This window comes from Neoarius graeffei, chromosome 5 (genome assembly GCF_027579695.1).
Source record: "Neoarius graeffei isolate fNeoGra1 chromosome 5, fNeoGra1.pri, whole genome shotgun sequence".
In the NCBI taxonomy this organism is placed as follows: Eukaryota; Metazoa; Chordata; class Actinopteri; order Siluriformes; family Ariidae; genus Neoarius; species Neoarius graeffei.
In genome coordinates, this window is record NC_083573.1 from 48,646,317 (window position 1) to 48,668,153 (window position 21,837).

General features: G+C 40.4%; 1 protein-coding gene across 1 annotated transcript in view; it reads left to right on the forward strand.

Moving 5' to 3' along the window:
• The first annotated feature begins 2,097 nt into the window (after window positions 1–2,097).
• The window catches only part of tg (thyroglobulin), a 68,236-nt gene continuing 48,496 nt past the window's right edge, over window positions 2,098–21,837 (forward strand). The window contains exons 1-20 of the mRNA XM_060921883.1: window positions 2,098–2,251; window positions 3,369–3,477; window positions 3,618–3,712; window positions 3,901–4,089; window positions 5,923–6,082; window positions 9,136–9,242; window positions 9,986–10,129; window positions 10,313–10,495; window positions 10,966–12,012; window positions 12,728–13,324; window positions 13,418–13,651; window positions 14,619–14,756; window positions 15,348–15,425; window positions 15,660–15,757; window positions 15,905–16,025; window positions 18,799–18,999; window positions 19,113–19,319; window positions 19,432–19,577; window positions 19,675–19,822; window positions 21,635–21,799. Coding sequence (XP_060777866.1) covers window positions 2,098–2,251; window positions 3,369–3,477; window positions 3,618–3,712; window positions 3,901–4,089; window positions 5,923–6,082; window positions 9,136–9,242; window positions 9,986–10,129; window positions 10,313–10,495; window positions 10,966–12,012; window positions 12,728–13,324; window positions 13,418–13,651; window positions 14,619–14,756; window positions 15,348–15,425; window positions 15,660–15,757; window positions 15,905–16,025; window positions 18,799–18,999; window positions 19,113–19,319; window positions 19,432–19,577; window positions 19,675–19,822; window positions 21,635–21,799 — 4,321 coding nt within the window. The remainder of the gene's footprint in view (window positions 2,252–3,368; window positions 3,478–3,617; window positions 3,713–3,900; window positions 4,090–5,922; window positions 6,083–9,135; window positions 9,243–9,985; window positions 10,130–10,312; window positions 10,496–10,965; window positions 12,013–12,727; window positions 13,325–13,417; window positions 13,652–14,618; window positions 14,757–15,347; window positions 15,426–15,659; window positions 15,758–15,904; window positions 16,026–18,798; window positions 19,000–19,112; window positions 19,320–19,431; window positions 19,578–19,674; window positions 19,823–21,634; window positions 21,800–21,837) is intronic.

Sequence of the window (21,837 nt, forward strand, 5' to 3'; positions counted from 1 at the left end):
AAAATTGCCAGACTGGTTCAAGTTTCCAAGAAGGATATAGAAACTCAAATACTATAAAAAGCCATAGCCTAAAGGTTAGAGATGCAGCTTTGGGACCCAAAGGTTATTGATTCGATTCCCTGGACTGGTAGGAATGGCTGAAGTGCTATTGAGGTAAGACATCTAACCCCCAACTGCTCCCCAGGCTGCTCTGGGTATGTTGTATGTCTCTCTGGATAAGCGCATCTGCTAAATGCCTGTAATGTTTAATATAATATAATCAATCACTCTTTACAACATTGGTGAGCAGAAAAGAATCTCAGCATGCACAAAACCTCAAACCTCAAGGTTGATACACTACAATAACAGAAGACCACATTGGGTTCCACTCCTGTCAGCCAAGAACAAAAAACTGAGGCTGTCATGGGCACAGCTTCACCCAAACTCATTCTTGGCTGACAGGAGTGGAACCTGGTAGGGATCTTCTGCTGTTGTAGCCCATTCACCTCAATTTTTGATGTGTTCTGAGATGCTTTTCTGCTCATCATGGTTATAAAGAGTGCTTATTTGAGTTACTATAAACTTTTCAGCAGGAAAAACCTCTTGCAGGATGTTTTTTGTTTGCCACACAATTCTGTGTAAACTCTAGAGACTGTTGTGTGAAAATCCCAGGTCGGCAGTTTTGGAAATACTCAAACCAGCCCATCCAGCACCAACTTCCATGCCACAAATAAAGTTCATAGCTTTTGCACTTTTTTCCCTTTTTCATGTTTGTTTGATTGTGGAGCTCTTGACATGTATCTGCATGATTTTATGCATTGTGCTGCTGCCACATGATGGCTGACATGATTTTTTTTTTTTTCCATTTTGGTTTACCAAAAGTTTGCTTTTGGGCCTCAAGACATAATGAAATTGTGGTGGAACATCATGAGTAAACATCCCTAAATCAATAAACAAACATACTAATAAAGGAGATCTAGGTTAGCAAGTGAAAAATGGCCACCAAAAGTGATGGCTACTAATGACACTGATGTCAAAGCATTTCTTAAAGCAAAAAAAGTGTTGCCAGGCAAAACAAACCTTGCTTGGCAATACTTATTTTATACCTATATATTGATAATGGTAATATTTCTCAAGGTCAAAGATCGTGGTGCCAAATGAAAGCCCATATGGCACTTCCTATAAGTTGATGATGGTAAATATCTGTCTACCATCAACCGTTTTCAAGTTACAGCCTTCTGAAAATCCATGACCTTGAGTTTGACCTTTCGAGGTCACTCAAGGTCAAAGATAATGGTGCCATATGGGAGTTCCTATATGCTCCTAAGGGTAAATATTTGTCTAACGGCAACCGTTTGAGTTGTCATGGAAAATGTTATTTTGACCGAAAGGTTGATCCGCTTGCCCCCAAAATTTAACGAAGTAATCTATGAATCATTGCCCACCTACCCTGAAAACTTGAAATCAATTGGTGCAACCGTCTAGATGCTAGATTGTTAACAGACAGACACACAAACAAACAAATCGCACTGATTACAATAACTCACCCTGCTTACTCTGCCATGGGCAAGGTTAAAAAAAAAACGAAAAGTAATATCCATGGACAGGGGGAAGACATGTCTACAATAAAAATGCATGCAATAAGAACTTTGAGAATAAGTTTATGTGAATGTTTTTAGATACAAGTAAATGGGGGGAAAAATGAAAGTTTAAAACTATGCTTCATAGTCAATATGAGATTTCCTTCAGGGTGAGAAAAGGCACTGATGCATGAATGAACCATTTACATATGGTTAAATTTGCATGAGCAGTTCTCCCAGCCCCCAACCACTGTTGACCTGCTGATTATCCTCATCGTGTATGAAAAAGAAAATATGTATGTTCACTACTTAAATATTGGACGTCAATCCAACATACCTGGTCCTGGATGAGGTCACCTACCTGACTGAGCTTTTCTTGTGAAGTGGCTACCATGATTTAAAAAAAAAAAACACTCCAAGTTACAAGCTTGACTGCTCACTTCATCATGGTGTACGATCCTTAAGTGCTTGAAACATCCAGAAGAACTAAATGTTTTAAGAGCATAGAGGTCAGAGACTTCTGAAGTGCCATACAGCAATGACAGTGCAGATCCACATTGTATATAAGGCTGTGATGCAGCTGCTCTCAGTGGGTACGTACTTGTGTTGGAAAAGGAGCAGGTGCAAGATGTACCTCTGTTGCTTTTTGGTTTTGCTGAGCAGCTTCCGTTTTACTCAGTGCAAAATTTCAGGTAAGATTATACCTGTATATCTCATCTCATCTCATTATCTCTAGCCGCTTTATCCTGTTCTACAGGGTCGCAGGCAAGCTGGAGCCTATCCCAGCTGACTACGGGTGAAAGGCGGGGTACACCCTGGACAAGTCGCCAGGTCATCACAGGGCTGACACATAGACACAGACAACCATTCACACTCACATTCACACCTACGGTCAATTTAGAGTCACCAGTTAACCTAACCTGCATGTCTGTGGGGGAAACCGGAGCACCCGGAGGAAACCCACGCGGACACGGGGAGAACATGCAAACTCCACACAGAAAGGCCCTCGCTGGCCACGGGGCTCGAACCCGGACCTTCTTGCTGTGAGGCGACAGCGCTAACCACTACACCACCGTGCCGCCCCATACCTGTATATCTACTTACCTATTCCTTGTTTATTTATAGTATTTATGAGGAACACAAACTTTGAAACTCTGAGCTATGGCATTATTTCTGAGAGTAAGAGTTGATGCTGGATGCAGTTCACCCTGTTACCCTGCATCATTATGGCCAACAGTTTGTGGACACTTGACCATCAGTACCCATAAGTGCTTGTTGAACATCTCATTTCAGATTTATTCCCCTCTTTGCTGTTATAATAACCTACTTTTTATTATAAGGCTTTCCACTAGATTTTGAAGTGTGACTGTGGGAATTTAATCATTTAGCCTAAAGAGCATTAGTAAGTTCAGGCACTGATGTTGGATGAGGAGGCCTGGGCTGCAGTCAGTGTTCCAGTTCATCCCAAAAGGTTTTCAGTGGGGTTGAGGTCAGGGCTCTGTGCAGATCACTCAAGTTCTTCCTTTCCAACCTGGGCAAACCATGTCTACATGGATCTCACGTTGTACGCAGGAGCATTATCATACTTGAACATGTTTGAAGGGAAATTGTAATACCTCAGCTTATAAAGACATCCTGTACAATTGTGTGTTTATGACTTTGTGGTAACAGTTTGGCGAAGGCCAACATATGGGTATGATGAGAAGATGTCCACAAACTTTTGCTCATTATAGTAAAAATCAGTGCATTAGTGATGGGAGTGTAGTTTAATTCTTGGATGAACAAGAATTGTGAATATCTCTGCTCTAGAGTACCAGTTGGAGTCGGAGGTTAGGAGTCAGTGTGAACAGCTGAGAGCTGTTGGAGCGGCACAACAGCACGACCACATTCCCCAGTGCTCAGAGGATGGTCGCTACAGGTGCTCTAAGTGAACTGAATGAATGTGCTGATGATCCATTTTTATTATAATTGAGTGAAGCAAATGCTCATCAGTGACTAAACCTGTTTGAGATGTATTAGACCTGACCTGAAGAACGTGTGTGACGTGTGTGTCTGTAGACATGTGCAGTGTAATCGTCTTGGGGAGTGTTGGTGTGTTAATGGAGATGGAAGTGAAATTCCTGGGAGCCGGCAGAACACATCTGTGGTGCATTGTAAGTGGTTCAAATGTTAAATATACTTAAAGATAGCCATTATTAAGCATCTATGATAGTTTGTATAGAGTTTGGGTGATCATCTGGATGTGCTTTCTGGCCAAATGTATTAGTTTTCCTTTTCCTGTTTCCCATTGCACACTGGTGTACCCACTTGAACATGATCAAACAACACTGTTGTGCCTCAGGTCTGACATCATGCCAGCTGCAGAGACAGAGGGCATTGCTAAGCCAAGACACTGATCTGGTGCCCCAGTGCATGGAATCGGGCGAGTACCAGCCTGTTCAGTGTGATGGAGCTCTGGGCCAGTGCTGGTGTGTGGACCTGGAGGGCATGGAGATCTATGGCACAAGACAGAATGGCAGGCCATTACAGTGTGAGTGGATTGTTAATTCAGTTACAGTACATTTGTATGCAACTGCAAGTCACAAGCCGAATTGAAAAGAAACTACAGGATGCATTTGCAGACAATGATATATTGGCATTATTATGTATTTATTTTTAAAGTATGTTCACATGTTCACCAGTCTGTTTGTTTTAGGCTTTTAGTTAAAGGCTGATAGAGCAAAGAGTATCACATGGATGTTGGAAAGAGCTGTATCTGCATTTATTAAATCCACTCTCTTGCTTGTGTGCATGTAACCTATCAATCATACTGATAGCCTTAATATTTTTATCATTAATTTTAGCCTTCACTGAAGTAGAACTTGGAAAAAAAAACAATCTGACATTTTATGTGTGGGTGGCATCTCTGCTTTAGAAGCTTTACTACAAGTCTACTTGAGTCTATTCTGATTGTGCATTTTCTCAATTAATTTATGCAAAGAATAGTTTAAATTATAGAATTGGCACAAAGTTACACCACAATTTGAACCACTTATTAGTGGAGCAGAGCCCCATAAGATAAATAAATCAACCTGATTTTTGATGGCTTTAAACATATGCTATCTGTCTGTCCATATGTACGAATGACAAACGTGTACCACCACAGGGAACCTGATCGTAAGTGCAAGGCAACGTATCTCAAACACTCGATCACCAGACAACAAAATTTGTATCTTTATTTACACAAGATAGTTGGGTTTTTATCCAGTGCTTATTTTTAATTTGCTTTTTAAAAAATAATGTGGGATTATTTACTAATACATTTTATGGAAAATATTCATGACAGTTTCATAGAAAACTAGTTAAAAAGTTTTAAAACAGTTAGTCCACTAACATGTTGGACAGTTGACAGTCTCTGTCATGTAAGGGCGATAGACAGATATAAGTGTAGGAAGAGTTTTATTGAAAACACGTTAGCAAACAAATCCAAAATGTAGACAAAAACAGAGTCGAAAAACAGGCAGTGGTTGAGTGAGGCACAGACAGAATATCAGAGGTAATACAATCCTTGCAGTCCAAAAACACAAACAGGGTCAAAACTAGAAAAACAATCCAAAGCACAAGGCTTTCACAAAGTCTGTGTGTCCTTATATGTATATGCTGTGATTGCACTCTAATCAGGAACAGGTGCATGGTAATTTGTCCTGATGGCGTGCGTGCACTTTACAATCTGCAGCTGCTTGCTCAGAACTCCAATGTGTGTGGATGTGAGAGATATAACCAGACAACTGTTTGACATACTGTATCATGGTTGATATTCAATCGTAACTATATAGTAACGATGTAAAGTGAAAGCGCTGGTTCACTGCTGTCCACCAGGCATCCAGCAGAGTCACACCATAATAAATGTTGTGGTGTTGTTTCTGGCGCATGGCATGTGGTGTCAAAGAAAGGAATAAATATGTTTCGTAACTGTGCAAAATACACTACACTACAAAATTCAATGGTTCATATGCTTTATTATTATTATTATTCAGGTTGATTTTGTGTCCTTGCAAATATTTTGCTCATACACTCATCAGAAGCTCTGCTTTTAGGCAGTGCCTCTCTCTCTCTCTCTCTCTCTCTCTCTCTCTATATATATATATATATATATATATATATATATATATATAAACACACACACACACACACACACACATATATATATATATATATATATATATATATATATATATATATATATATATATATATATAAAATTTATTTATTTATTTAAGTTCCTATGCAGCAACCCCTAGGGAAGTGATACAGCACCCTTTTCTGCATCTATGATCTGATCATTTCAAATAATGTAGATTTTGTATTTGACCTTTACTCTCAGGCCCAGGTGTGTGTCAGGTGAGGGAGCGTCGGCTTCTCCATGGTGTTGGAGAGCCATCTCCTCCACAGTGCTCAGATGATGGGACTTTCCTTCCTGTGCAGTGCAAGCTGATTAACACCACCAATATGATGGTCTTTGATCTGTTACATACCTTCAACAGGTGAGACACCATGCTGCAATGGTATGCATCAATAGTGTTAAAGTATTTCAAAATCCTCTCTATTTATTAGAAATAGAAGCTATTTTTGTCTAGATTTGTAAAACTTAATGACTTAAATATGAATGATGGAGAAATTGTAACAGAGCAGTATAATGCCTCAATAAAAATGACTTGAGTTAAGTGAGTCTAATTTCCATTAGACATCCATGGTAATCTAGGGACTTAATTTGCAGGAGTAGCTTGAGTGGACTGGAGTTTTCTATCTACATGTTTAAAGTTATCTGAAGTGCTGTCTATTTTTTAATTGGGCATAAGGTAACTTGGGTATTCCAGATATAGTATAGTGTACAGACTCATCCTCACAAAAAAGAAGTTTGTAGGAGATGGGGTGTCAAAACTTTTCCCAAAGGGGGCCAGATTAGATCACATCAGAATACCTGAGGGCCAATCAACAAAATATTATTTTGTAGCTCCTATACAGTAGATTTCATTTTAGTGGAATAAATGCAACAGGATATCACCTGACACCTGTGGTTGTAACACGCAAGACTCTTCTTCTTCTTCTTTTGGCTGCTCCCGATTAGGGGTCGCCACAGTGGATCTTTCGTCTCCATTGCTCCCTGTCTTCCGCATCTTTCTCTACCACACCTGCCACTTTCATGTCCTCTCTCACCACATCCATGTAATCTCCTCTTTGGCCTTCCTCATTTTCGTGTGCCTGGCAACTCCATCCTCAACATTCTTCTTCCAACATGCTCTGCATCTCTTCTCAGGATGTGCCCATACCATCTCAGTCTCATCTCTCTTAGCTTAATTCCCAAGCTCTCCACGTGTGCTGTCCCTCTGATGTGCTCGTTCCTTATGCTGTCCAAGCTTACACTCCCATCGCAAACCTTAACATCCTCAACTCCGCCACCTCCAACTTTGCCTCCTGTCTCTTCGTTAAGGGTACGGTCTCCAATCCATACATCACAGCTGGTCTCACTACTGTCTTATACATCTTACCTTTCACTTTTGCTGGGACTTTCCTATCACAAATGACTCCCAAAATCCTTCTCCAACTGCTCCACCCTGCCTGCACTCTCTTTCTCACCTCACTATGGTTGTAACACGCAAGATGATATTCATAAATTCAAGCGCTTTTTTTCAGACAAATAACATTGACAATTTTAGTTAAGGACTATTCAACAATTCATGAAAGGTTTTCCATGATTAATGCTTATCATAATGACCATGATTTGTTTCATAATGTCTCATGATATTAAATTCCTTAATTATTGCAGCAGTCTATTGACATATGAGACACACAATTGCTATAACTCTCAATGGAAAAAAAAAAAAATTTGTTTCCAGCCCTTTTGAAATCATTCCTTACTGTTAACTTTGCGCTTTTTGTCTGTAGCCATGAGTAAATATCCTTGAGTTAATTAATTTGCAGGTGTAGTCAGGAAAAAAAAGGCCTTTGCCATTTAACTGTTTTAACACAGTCTGCTGCCACCTTCAAGTAAATGGAAAAATCATAATGTTTTGGCTGGTGGGCCACCGAACATACATCCAAGAAAGAAGCTGTGGGCCAGGCAACATCTGTCCACAGGCTGCATTTGGTCCTGGGGCTGGACAGCCCTGGTATCGAAGCATTCTTTATTTTAAATCAGTTGCATATTTAAATAATATTGGCTGGCGTTGAGTGGTCTATCAGATATATTCCATTCAGCTAGCATGATATTGAACTAATCTTCGACTCATTCAATATCATGCTAGCTGAACGGAATATATCTGATAGATCATGAAAAAAAGCCAGCCAATATTATTATTATTATTATTATTATTATTATTATTATACATACACACACTCTTCATATCAGCATTCTCGAAGGCCAACACGAGCTTACCCGCGACTCAGTGCTGTTAGCACGGCAGTCCAGTTACCTTCTAGCTGGTGTAGTGTTAGTGCAGGCCAATGCTAGCACAGTCAAGTCGAATGAATATATATATATATATATATATATATATATATATATATATATATATATATATATATAATTTTCTCTGTGTAATTTACTTAGTTACTTTTTTAAATCAACATCAACAACTACACACAACAGAGCAAGCTGGCAGCCAAAATTCTCTCAAAATCATCTGCTTTCAACATAGCAAACCTTACAGCCATGTTTGTTTATGAATTGTCACAGTCACTTGCTAGCGCAGAAATTTTACATCTCCGACGTGTCTCTTTTCCAGTTTTTCGATATCCGTTGGTATGTTTTTCTCTTGTAAATATGCGTGAAGAATATATAATGAAGTTTTGGTAGCCTTTCGGGTGTTCATCGTGTCTTTAGTTTCAGTTTTCAGTTTATTTATTTAGTGCTTAAACCTAGCACTGGATTAGCCTCGTCTTCTCTCTTTCCCGGCCGACAAAGAAATGATTGTGCGCATGCGCAGCGGAAAATTTTGTCATTGGATCTCTGCATGAGCTCCGACATGTGACGTCGTGTTGTCTTGACAATGTGCAATATTGTAACAATATTGCATGCTCATTCCCCATTGGGGAGAGTGGCATAATACATGGAGGATAAGCGATATGATGATAATATTGCACACTATCAATAAACCCACTAGAAGGGAATAGAATACATGTTTTTATTCCATGGAAAAAGTGTCCTGTATGTATAATAATTTATGATAAGCTACTCTTAATTTTTCTATTGACAGTTATGTATTATGGGCTATGGTTCCATGATTAAGGAATGTGGACATTAGGGATATTAGGAGGTTAGATTTTTATCCCCCCAGCTTTGTTTAGAAGCCTGTCTACAATTCCACTATGCACAAAGGCCTAAAATGATGGCTTTATTGTTTTATTCTTTGTTTTGTTCACACCATTACTTGATTTCAATATAATCCACCTTGAATATTTGTCATTACCTGTCATTTAAATATAGCACACTTTTTAAGTACTTCCATGTTTTTATAATGAAATTGTAGCATTGTATGATATACTTCTCAACATTTTTTTTTTTACTGAGCATTTATGTGGTACCTGTATATCTTAGATTTCCAGAGATCTTCCAGACATTCAGTGGTTTTAGAAAGACTTTCCCTGAACTGTCCAGCTACTGTTACTGTGCTGACACTCGAGGCAGAGAGCTTCCCAGCACTGGTGAGATAAAACTGTAGGCATGAAGTTAGTAGCATGACTCTGATTCAGCTAAAAACATTTCACACTATATATTTGTAACAAATGTGACACATTTAACAGTTATTTTACGAAATCGAGTCATACATGAGCTGATAGCCAAGGAGGCACGTAGCTCCGAGTCGGCTGTAAGCCATGTATAACGAAATTGAAACAGTTATTCCACTCATTCCATTCATATTCACTGGATTTTGAGAAACAGAGCATTTTTATTGTTATTTTTTGCAAATTCGATAAATAAAAGCTTTACACAAAATGTCCGACAAAATCATTTCCGCTTAGAATGTAAACAAACAGGTGAAATGACAGTAACAATTTGTGAAAAATGCTATAATAATTCTTGAAAAAAATACGTTCTTACTATTAAATACTTTTATTCTATATTTTGTTGCTTTTTTTGTATTTTTTGGGGTTTTGTTTTCGAGTAGACCTTTTATTTCATCCTTGCTTGGTTCAGCAACACGCGCCACTATTTTGTTTCTCTACTCATGGTATATGAGCTGAGCTGATAGCCTAGTAGTAGAGTAGCCAATCAGAGCATGTGATTGCTCATATCCAGTGAAAGTGGATAGAATAATCCTCAATATTTGGGCAAATAGCAGCTCGTAATTCTTTTAGTACAAGTTTGACCTCTGGTACTTTAGCATGTACTTTAGCATGTTTTGGTCAGTATATTTTCTCTAATCTGTCCTTTTTTCACTCTGCAGGACTGGAGCTGCTCCTGAGTGATGTATATGATACAGCTTTCTCAAATCTGGATGTAGGACGTTCCTTCTCCCAGTCCAACATGTATCGGATCCTCCAGAGAAGATATCTGACTGTTCAGTTGGCCTTGACTGGGCAATTTAGATGTGAGTTTACATATATAAGTCAGTATATTAGTCAATCAAAATTCCAAGGGGAGGCTAGTCTTTGCAGGAGAATTCAAAGTTGATTTCTGTAGGATTCTACAAGAGCAACTGCAGAGCATCTGCTGAATACGCTAGCATAATTGTTGAATAGCTGTTGAATAACAGTAATGGGTGATGTTGTAGGTCCAACCCCATGTGAAAGTGAGCGATCTGCAAGCTCCCAGGCTGGTAATGTCTTTGTGCCTTCATGTGATGCCCGTGGAAACTACTTACCAACCCAATGCCAAGCTGATGGGCAGTGCTGGTGTGTGGACTATGATGGCAAGGAGATCTTTGGAACTCGACAGCATGGAGTTCCCAACTGTAGTGAGTTTTAAATAAAACATAGCCAGTTGTGACAAAACTAAGATTTTAGGAGTTGTAAGATGTTGCTTTAACTATAGCAAGCCATGAATGGGACATTTGATTCACCAGTCTTTATTCATTGTTGAATCCTTGGCAGTGTTTCATACTGATCTTTATTAGAACTCTCCCTTTAAAGTCATCATGACACTGTGATAGTAGTTGTGTATTGTATAATTTGATGAACTTGGTGCTACATGGAGCAGTAAAAACTTGGCCAGCCGCTAAACCTCATTTTTTGGTTCGTTGCCATGGCACAGATGTTTAAATCATGAACCGCATTATGAATAAAGAAAGAACAATTGTAGTCACATTAGGATGCCCCAAGAGTTTTTTCTTGCCAAAACTCTTGTGATCATAGTATGCTTTAAAAGCTTTATTCTTCCCACATGTTGTGTTTTGGATCTGAGCTCTTTTGTTGCTTGTTTATGTAGGTGCAGGAGCAAAAGACTGCCGGTCTGAAAGGAGACAAGCACTCTCCAGGCTCTTCTATGGTCCAGCTGGACTCTTCAGCCAGATTAATGTATTTTCAGCCTCTCTGGCCAACACAGAGAAAAACTTCTCTCCTTTCGTGCCATGCAGCCTAGAATTCCAAGAGCTCCTGGCCAAATCCGGTCTTTCCAGATCCTTGCCTGAGTCAGAGCATTTGGATTTTGGGGACATTCTATCTGAGATTGTCCAAGGATTATTCCCCACTGGAGCGCTTGCTTTAAAGGCCCTGTCCCTCACCACAAACCCAAAGAGACTCCAGGAGAACCTTTTTGGGGGCAAGATCTTGAAGAATGGAGGCAATTTTAACTTTACTGGTACTGTTGGTGCCAGAGGTACTTTGAGATTTAGTCAGTTTTTCAGTCAGGTTGGCTTGATCCAAAATGGTGATGACCTGCCTCAGCTAGCCATGTTCTTTTCAGATGACTCTGTTAGTTTAAATCTGGATCAGGAGATCTCAGATTCATATGGCCGCTCTGTAAACCTTAAGCGCAACAGAGACTTGATCAAGCTTACTGGGACAGTCCTAGAAAATGAGCAGTTCTTTACTACACTACAACAGACAATTACCTTGCTCAAAGCAGAAGATAACACCCAGCTAGGACCAATTTTCCAGGCAGTGTTTCAGAATGATATTTGCAATTCAGCTGCTACCCTTTCATCTCTGTATGTGCCCCAGTGCACTGAAGATGGCCAGTATGAAGAGATCCAGTGCCAGGGCTCCGAGTGCTGGTGTGTTAACTCTAATGGGCTAGAGGTTATGGATTCACGGTCTACTGGGTCCAGACCGCGATGCCCATCCCAGTGTGAGAAGGAGCGCAGGATGGCAATAGCAGTAAAATCCATCAGGTCAGCAGGCTCTGAGGTGTTCATTCCTAAATGCGAGAAAGATGGAGAGTATGTGCCATTGCAGTGTCTTGGAAAGAGCTGCTTTTGCATGGACCCCACTGGAGCTAGACACAATACACTGAGCTCTGGAGGCTCTCTACAGTGTGAGTAGTAACTCTGAATGAAGACCATGACGTGTTTGATTATAGGGTAGGCATAACAGAACAGGGCAGTTCATGTGAGGTAGCTTTGAGGGTAAACCCCAGAGAGAAGCTTTCATACACATTATAGACATCTGTGCACAAAGTGGTGGTATTGGAGTACATTTTGAGTGCAGGCAGCCTTTTTCACAGACTGCTATTAAGTGAAAAGTCATAATTATTACTTTTGTCAGGCACCACTCTTACCATCACAAGGTGGTCGTGTTTAGTCTGAATATGAGACCATTGCAGAAGAGCTACTTAAATACTGAACTGCTTTAAGATGTAAATGGAATAATAATAGGAATGAAATAGCTTTTTCCAATGTGGAAACATAATAGGCAAATTACTTTACCACCCCTAAAGAAAAAAAATAATAATTTGATTGCACAGTTTTGGCAGGATTCTATAATAACACTTGTAAATTTCTTTGGTTCTTCAGTTTGTTTCTTTGTGGGAATTCTTAAAGGCTCTATTTAAACCCTCCCAAAGTGTTTTACTATCAGAAAGGGTTGCAGATAGTATAGTAAGTCCTCTTTTAAGTAGCAAAGAACCCTGGGATAGCCAAAAAATCCTCAAAGTACCCATTTAATGTTTACCCAGTATAGTGTTAGAACTGTTGCAAACAATGTTATTTTACTTGCTAATACCTTATCTTGTCATTTTTATTCCTCTCTAGGTCCAACAGTCTGTCAGATTACTGCAGCCCAGCATTTCATGAATACAGTCACTTCCATTCTAGCCAATCCTGCTTCGATATCACAACTTTCTGATGTCTACATCCCTCGCTGCACTTTGGATGGCAGCTGGCACCATATCCAGTGTGATGGCCCTCCTGAACAAGCCTTTTTGTTTTACCGTGAATGGAGCCAAGTTAACAGTGCTGGAAAGCAGCTGCCTGTATCTGAACTCCTTAATATTCTGCAAGAATCCAGAAGAAATCCAGAAGCAATGGCATCATTCAAGGGCTTCCTCTTTGCATTATTCCAGGCAAGACATCACAAAGTATTTCCTTCTTTGGCCAGGTTTGACACATTTTCAGAACTTCCATCTGAAATCCTAGATGGAAATGCTCAAGCTGTTTTTGGACCATCTATTTTCCTGAACCCTCTGTCCCTATGGAGACTTCTCAGAGGGGACACTAGCCAGTATCCAGGCCAACTGTCAGATTTCAGTGCTCCTCTGGGTCACTTTAACCTGCGCCAGTGCTGGTGTGTTGACCAGAAAGGAGCTATGATACCTGACTCCAAAGCTCCAGTCAACCAGGTTCCAAAATGTGTGTGTCAACCATAAGTAGGTTCAACCAAGTACAAATTCCTGATGTTTTTACAAGTACAACTAAAATCTCCATGTTTCCACTGTTTTGCAGGTCCAGGGCCATGCTCTCTGGTGCAGGACCAAAGTAATAAGTTCTTGGCAGAAGCAGAGAGACTGATCTCTCTCTCCAATAGCTCTCATATACCTGTGGGTTATAGCTTCCTCCTGGCAGAGAGTATAAAGCTGAGCCATAAAGAGCTGCAGCAGGCAGTCAATCCTGGGTTTCAGATTTCAGACGTTCTTCTGAGTAATACGAACTCTGCTCTACACCTTGCAGCATACTCTAGTGTGTAACTTTAGCTTTGTTCCCCCTTTATCCATATTCTTTCTTTTGGTCCCTTCTCTTTCTCTCTCCTTATCCCCTTTAGAGCTGTTTTTCCTAATCAGTAAAATGTTATTATACTGTATGGCTTGCTGTTAAAACCTTTTTTAGAAGGTAAATCTTATTTCACTAATTTTTTGCCCTAATTATTTCACAATTAATTTGATAAGAGGCACTGTCTGTACTTTATGAACACTACCAAGTTTGAAAGAAATACATTACCAGTCAAGAGTTTGGACACATCTTCTAATACAATGTTTTTTCTTTATTTTTATTAATTAAAAGACAGTTCATGTCTTAAATTAATAATGGACTGTTGTTTTACCACATAATTCCATATATATTCCAGATGTTATTTCATAGTTTTGATGTCTTCAGCATTGTTCTACAATGTAGAAAATAGTCACAATACAGGAAAACCTATGAATAAGTGTGTCCAAACTTTTGACTGGTACTGTATATGGAATTATGTGGTAAACAAAAAGTGTTCAACAAAAAGAAAATATGTTTTGTATTTTAGATTCTTCAAAGTAGCCACCGTTTACCTTGATGATGCTTTACACACTATTATCATTATCTTAACCAGCTTCATGAGGTCATCACCTGGAATGCTTTTCAATTAACAGCCATGCCTCATCAAAAGTTAATTAGTGCAAATTCTTGCCTTCTTAATGCGTTTGAGATCAAACAGTAAATAGTAAATAATAAAAATACAGTAAATAGCCCTATTCCACAACTGTAGTGATCTATATTATGTCAAGAACCGCTCAACTAAGTAAACAGAAATGACATCCATCATTATTTTAAGACATGCAGTGTCTTTTCATTAATAAAAATAAAGAAAAAGCATTAAATTAGAAGGTGTGTTCAAACTGTTGACTGGTACTGTACATGGCATTTGAGAGTGCTGAATGATTATCCTTTGCTACAGCTCTTCAGTTTTACTGGCAGAGCAGCCAACTGGCCAATGGAAGAGACAGTCAAAGTCTGCTGTTCGGATACCAGCCATATAGACCACAGTGTGATGCTTTTGGCCAGTGGCTGCCTAGTCAGTGTCATCCAAGCACTAGTAAGTCTCTAACTGTCTATTATCGCTGTAAAAGCTGTTATTGTTCACAATATTATATACATGTTGGTTTTGTGTCTTTATGTGATTTCTAATTTTCTTAACAGGAGACCACAGTGTTCCTTGCACCTGCTATTAAGATATCAATTAAACATTTTGAGTGTATAATAAAACATTTTCCAAATAGATAGTGTAAGTAATGCTTCAGCTTCACATGATATTGGTCTTTCTTGGATATGGATATTTGGTCTAGACCAATCCAGGCTATGTACTGTCTAAATACAGTTCCCTATTTAGTTGTACTTTGTATGGTTGCTTTGTTTCCTTGGCTGTTTGCTGAGTATTGGTACTTCAACAGAATATTACATGAAGTATTATTGTCACTTGTTCAGTTGGCACTAGAACTTTCTTGTCTAGAAGTTCAGCACTTCGTGTATCTGACTTTTGCACTCATTGTATGTCAATCTGAATAAGAGCATCTGCTAAATGCCATGTAATGTAATGTAATATTCCTAGCTGGCTATTTTTCTTGTATCAAATATAGGCATCACAAATGAAGTTTTGATCTGAGACATTGTCATCTCTTCTCTGCAGGCCATTGTTGGTGTGTAGATGAAGATGGAGGTTACATTACTGGATCCCTTACTGCTCGCCCCATACAGCCCTCACAGTGTAAATACACATTACTACCTTTGTGCTTAAAGCTACAGTTTACAAGATTTCCACTGCTGAATTACAGCTGTTAACAGATTTACAGCTGTTGCTGCTATCTGATTGTAGTTCAGTTCAAATTAATTTGGTTTGACTTGGCATTGCATATGAGGAATGTTTTTTCACATCATTAATCTTATAATCATCACTATGGATATACTGTATAATGACAATTTTGTCACACATTGTTTGTAGGCCAAACTACATGCCAGAGATCACAAGCTCAATTCAGTATGTCTGTTTGGAATAAGGCAACCTCTGACATGATTTCCTACAGCCCATCTTGTGAGGAGGTGTGTTTATTTTTACCTGGACATGTTTATTCCAACATGTATAAGGCATCCATTTATCATTTTGTGATTTATTACCTGTGTGTGTGTGTGTGTGTGTGTGTGTGTGTGTGTGTGTGTGTGTGTGTGTGTGTGTGCATGCACGCGTAGGATGGTGATTTTTCCGTTCTCCAGAAGTATGATGCCGTCAGCAATATTGCCTTGTGTGTCAGTCCTGCTACTGGAGAGGTCATCCAATCAGCCACACTTAGCCCTACAGGAGCGCTACAGTGTAAAAGCAATCATATAGTTGTTCTTTTCTTCAACAAAGCATTTTCAATAACTGCTGATGTGAATTGACTTTACAAATACACACATTTCAACTTTAAAGATTCTGCTATATGTCTACTTCTGGTTATTGTGATATTAATATGCACTCACTGAGCACTATACCAGAGATGCAAACTCCCCACCTTAAGGTGAAATTCGCCGTTTTTAGATCAAAGTAGTTCACCTACAAGATGTGTGCAGATCCTCAGAGAAAATGTTTTGGGGGGTATCCATGAATGGAAAAGCATCCTTGCGAGACCTCATGAGAGATGCTCCTCTAAGAGGATGCTTCTCAGCTCTCATTCTGTTCTGTGCACTTGTATCACATGCATGTGCATGTTTTTTTACGTGCATGTGTTTTGAGACTAATTAAATGCCATACTAGAGCCATGTAGGGTGGCACAGTGGTGTAATGGTTAGCATTATCGCTTCACAGCAAGAAGGTTCTGGGTTCGAGCCCAGTGGCTGATGGGGGGCCTTTCTGTGTAGAGTCTGCATGTTCTCCTCGTGTCTGCGTGGGTTTCCTCCGGGTGCTCCGGTTTCCCCCACAGTCCAAAGACATGCAGGTTAGGCTAATTGGTGGCTCTAAGTTGACCGTAGGTGTGAATGTGAGTGTGAATGGTTGTGTGTCTCTATGTGTCAGCCCTGCGATGACCTGGCGACTTGTCCAGGGTGTACCCCGCCTCTCGCCCATAGTCAGCTGGAATAGGATCCATCTTGTCCGCAACCCTGCACAGGATAAGCGGTTATGGATAATGGATGGATTGATAGAACCATGTGCAGGATAATGAGACGAGCTCCTCACTGTCCGCGGTACCTTTATTCCATTTTAACTCCACACTAATCTATAATAATACACAGTATTATTATACACATACACAGTAAATGCTGACTTTTACTCTGCACAGGAAAGAGTTGTAAAAGATCCATTTCCATTAAGCACTATTATGTCTGAGTCTAACAAGACGACATTATTATTATTATTAATAATAATAATATAATAATAATAATAATAAATGGCAGCACGGTGGTGTAGTGGTTAGTACTGTCGCCTCACATGAAGAAAGTTCCAGGTTTGAACCTCACGGCCGATGGGGGCCTTTCTGTGTGGAATTTGCATGTTCTCCCCGTGTCTGTGTGGGTTTCCTCCAGGCGCTTCAGTTTCCCCCACAGTCGAAAGACATGCAGATTTGGTAAAATACCCAGCCACTAGGGTTTTACAAGCCAACCAACAAGTGCCAGTTCCAAGCCTAGATAGATTGGGGAAGGTTGCATCAGGAAGGGCATCCGGTGTAAAACCTAGGACAAATCAAATATGCGGAACAGATCTGCTGTGGTGACCCCAAATGAACGTGAGCAGCTGAAATAATAATAATAATAATAATAATAATCATGTTCATACAAGTGATTAGTTTTTTTTAAAAGTTCACTAAATGCATGATGTTTTCAAAGTCAATGAATAATCATGATCTCAATATTGACCAAAATAATTATAATTGTGATTATACTTTTTACCATAACTGAACAGCCCTACCCTTGACCTGCCACCGAGTCAGTTTGTATCTGTGTATTTTCTATATTTGATTAATATTACATAGACACTGACAGTGTTAAACTGGCTTTAAAAGTTTCCTGTGAAAATGTTTCAGACCTTAAATTCTCCCAGGTGAGCACACCCCCAGACCCCCCCAGTTGTGACAGATTTTCTCTATCCACACAATGTTTTCTCCTTTTTTATCCCTTACCTGTTTGCATCCCTGCTGTACAAATACTGTGTAGAGCCTCCTTTGGTTCTCAAAACAGCCTCAATTCTCAAACAACAGTACTCAAATAATCTGTGGCATTGGAGTGGTGATTGGTTTTAATGAGCCCAGAGTGTGCCAAGAAAACATTCCCCACACCATTACACCACCTCCACCAGCCTGGACTGTTCACACGAGGCAGGTTGGATCTATGGATTCATGCTGTTGGTGCCAAATTCTGGCCCTACCATCTGTGGGCTTCAGCAGAAATCGAGATTCATCAGACCAGGCTACGTTTTTTCAGTCTTCAACTGTCCAGTTTTGGTGAGTCTGTGTACACTGTAGGCTCAGCTTTCTGTTCTTAGCTGACAGAATTGGGAACTTGATGTGGTCTTCTGCTGTTGTAGCCCATTGACTTCAAGGTTCGACATGTTGTGCATCTGAGATGCTTTTCTGCTCACCACAATAGTACAGAGTGGTTATCTGAGTTACTGTAGCCTTTCTGTCAGCTCAAACCAGTCTGGCTATTCTCCATAGACCGCCGTTATCAACAAGGTGTTTCTATTCGCATAACTGCTGCTCCCTGGATGTTTTTTTCTTCATTGCACCATTCTGAGTAAACTCAGTCTGGGAGGTAAATAGAGGCCTCTGTGCGTGAAAATCCTAGGAGATCAGTAGTTATAGAAATACTCAAACCAGCCTGTCTGGCACCAACAATTGTTTGGGGGAAGGGGATTTGGTGATGGTCAAAACTGTTTTGATCACTTTCCCCCCATTCTGATGTTTGATGTGAACATTACCTGAAGCCATATGATTGGCTGATTAAATAATTGCATGAATGAGTAGGTGTACATGCGTTCCTAATGAAAGGCTCAGTGAGTGCATATGTTTATATGCTTTCAGTTTATTCTAGCACAGGGTTACAAAGTATGACTTATTTTTTTTATTTTACAAGGTCTGTTTCTTGGTGATGTGTTGTGTGTGGTTATACAGGCCCCCGTTGGTGTGCTCTTCAGAAGAAGCTGGCGTTTGAGCGAGAGACAGGTATTGGCTATGAGCCAGAGTGTGTGGAAGATGGTAAGGCATTCGCACCTCGGCAGTGTGATGAGGTTTATTGTTGGTGTGTTTCTGAAAGTGGCCGAGAGATCCCCTCCACTCGCAGTCCCCGCTTATTGAAAACACCTTCCTGTGACAGTACGCAGTTTCCACTTTTTTTTTAAGCCTACTTACTTTGAATATTAGTAACGTATTTTCATGAGAGTTGTTTATGTCATACATCTGTAAAAATTCCCTGTGTTTTGTGTTAGCTCCTCAGTGTCCTCTTGTCTTCGGGATTTCTGTATCCCATGGTGCTATTCTCTGTGGTAATGACAGTGTGGCTGGGAAACAGAGGCAGCGCTGTGAAGTTTTCTGTGACCAAGGTTATATCAATGCCCTTCCTGTGGAAACATTCTTGTGCGATCTGGTGACCAGGACCTGGTTGAATGAAGCTCCTCTGACGTACGCCTGCCAAAGTAAAATTTGCACACACTCGAACATAATCTGTGTAAAGATGCAGTTGTCACCTTTTGTTTACACTTAAAAACACCCAGAATGCATTGGTCTAAAAATGTGTTTTTTTCTCAGGAGTGCAGCCTCTGCAGACTGTGCAGATATCCACAGTGCTGCAGCTATCTCTGGCAGAGGGTCAGCAAAGCTGCAGTGTTCAGCGTTCAATGCTGCAAGCTTCTCTAATGTTTAACATGAGAGCATCCGGACTCTGCAGCCTACAGGTACTGTATCCTACTCACCTATATCCATTCACTCTGAGCTCTGCTGCAGGTGTCCAGTTTCTGAAACATATATTTTGTGCACTTGTTTGCGGTTTAGCTGTCTCCTGGTCAGTACATCTCAATTTGTCATGAGTCATCTGTCTTCTTGGAGTGTATGAGCCAGCAAAACCTCACTGCTTACATCAATTTCAAAGCTCACCTGTCTGATCTGCCAGTAAACATCCTGCCTGATCTCCACGACATTGGTAAAATCAACTGCAATTGATGCACGACATGTATCACTGAGTCACTTTTGATACATAAATATATAGAAACATTTTTACCATGTGCATTTTAAATTTTAGATGTATAAATTACATTGTATTTTAAGAAAAGATTATTTGAAAACGTTTGAAATGAGTTGAGGGTGGTGCAGTGGTTAGCACTGTCGCCTCACAGCAGGAAGGTTCTAGGTTCGAACCTTGCAGCCGATGTGGGCCTTTCTGTGTGGAGTTTGCATGTTCTCCCCGTGCTTGCATGGGTTTCCTCGGGGGCCTCCAGTTTCCTCCTACAGTCCAAAGAAATGTGGATTAGACATACAGCTAGCTACTCTAAATTGCCTATAGGTGTGAATGGTTAATCATCTCTGTGTTATTCCTGTGATAAGTTGGCAACCAGGCCACGGTGAACCCCACCTCTTGCCCAGGGTCAGCTGGGATTGACTCCAGCTTTACCCACAGCCCTGACAGATAAGCGGTATAGATAATAGATAGACAGATGACCCCATCCTCTCTGTTAAAATAGTTAGTAGTTGAAGATGGAGATTGTAATTTTTAAAATGTCTTTCTAGAGTTTATATACGCGATGCTTCAAAAAATTTTATATTATTTGAGATGTAAATATCCCAGATAATATCAAACACCCTGGATATAAACTCTAGAAAGACATTTTAAAAAAATGATATTATTTGAGATGTAAATATCCTAGTGTGGGGCGGCACGGTGGTGTAGTGGTTAGCGCTGTCGCCTCACAGCAAGAAGGTCCGGGTTCGAGCCCCGTGGCCGGCGAGGGCCTTTCTGTGCGGAGTTTGCATGTTCTCCCCGTGTCCGCGTGGGTTTCCTCCGGGTGCTCCAGTTTCCCCCACAGTCCAAAGACATGCAGGTTAGGTTAACTGGTGACTCTAAATTGACCGTAGGTGTGAATGTGGGTGTGAATGGTTGTCTGTGTCTATGTGTCAGCCCTGTGATGACCTGGCGACTTGTCCAGGGTGTACCCCGCCTTTCGCCCGTAGTCAGCTGGGATAGGCTCCAGCTTGCCTGCGACCCTGTAGAACAGGATAAAGCGGCTACAGATAATGAGATGAGATGAGATGAGATATCCCAGTGTACCGCGAGTTGGCCTAGTGGTTAGCGTGTCCACCGGGAGATCGCGAGTTCTATTCACGGTCGGGTCATACCAAAGACCATCATAAAAATGGTGCCTACTGCCGTCTGGCAAGGGTTTCCATCTGCAATACAGATGCGAGTGGGGAGTCAAACTCTCATGGTTACCAGAGGACCAGCCCCCCAGTGTAACCCTAGCTACCGTATGTAATAGGCGAGGGGCCAAGGGCTACGGAAACAGAGATCAGCGCCGCCCTATGCGCCACATGGCGTGGGAAGGACTTTGATTTGATTGAAATATCCCAGAATGATGTCAAATGTTTGAAACACCCTGTACTTTCAAAGATATCTAAGAAAAACTGTTATTTGCAAAAATGCAATGCAATCAATATCGTCAGTTTCTTCATTTCAGGCTTCTATTTACATTTTTCCAACCTGAAAATTAGCTCTGCCCCCAACCCAAACACAGCTGCTCAACTCTGCTTGTTTTTAAGCTAATCCATGATGCACATGTAATTTTAACAGAGAGGATGGGGTCAGTTTTGGGGTAAAGGATTGTCAAATTGTTTTCACAGCAATTGCAAGCTGCCTCAAATTACAGTCGATCCTTTAAACAAATCAAACAGTAAAATTAAACCTATACATATTTTAAGCCCTTATGAAACTAGACTAACATTAATGTGTGTGTCTGTTTAGACACTGCGCTCAGCAGTCAGATGAATCTGGATAAGGTGATGGCGTTGATCAGAAGCAAGTCATACCAGTCAATCTTCGTCTTGGAGCGCACTACAGCTTTCTCCTCGCCTGCCTCTTTCAGCTGCTCTGCAGGTTTTCGGCTGCTCCCAGACTCCTCTGGGTGTGGTAAGTTAACGCTACTGCCTAGTTCTCAACTAATCATC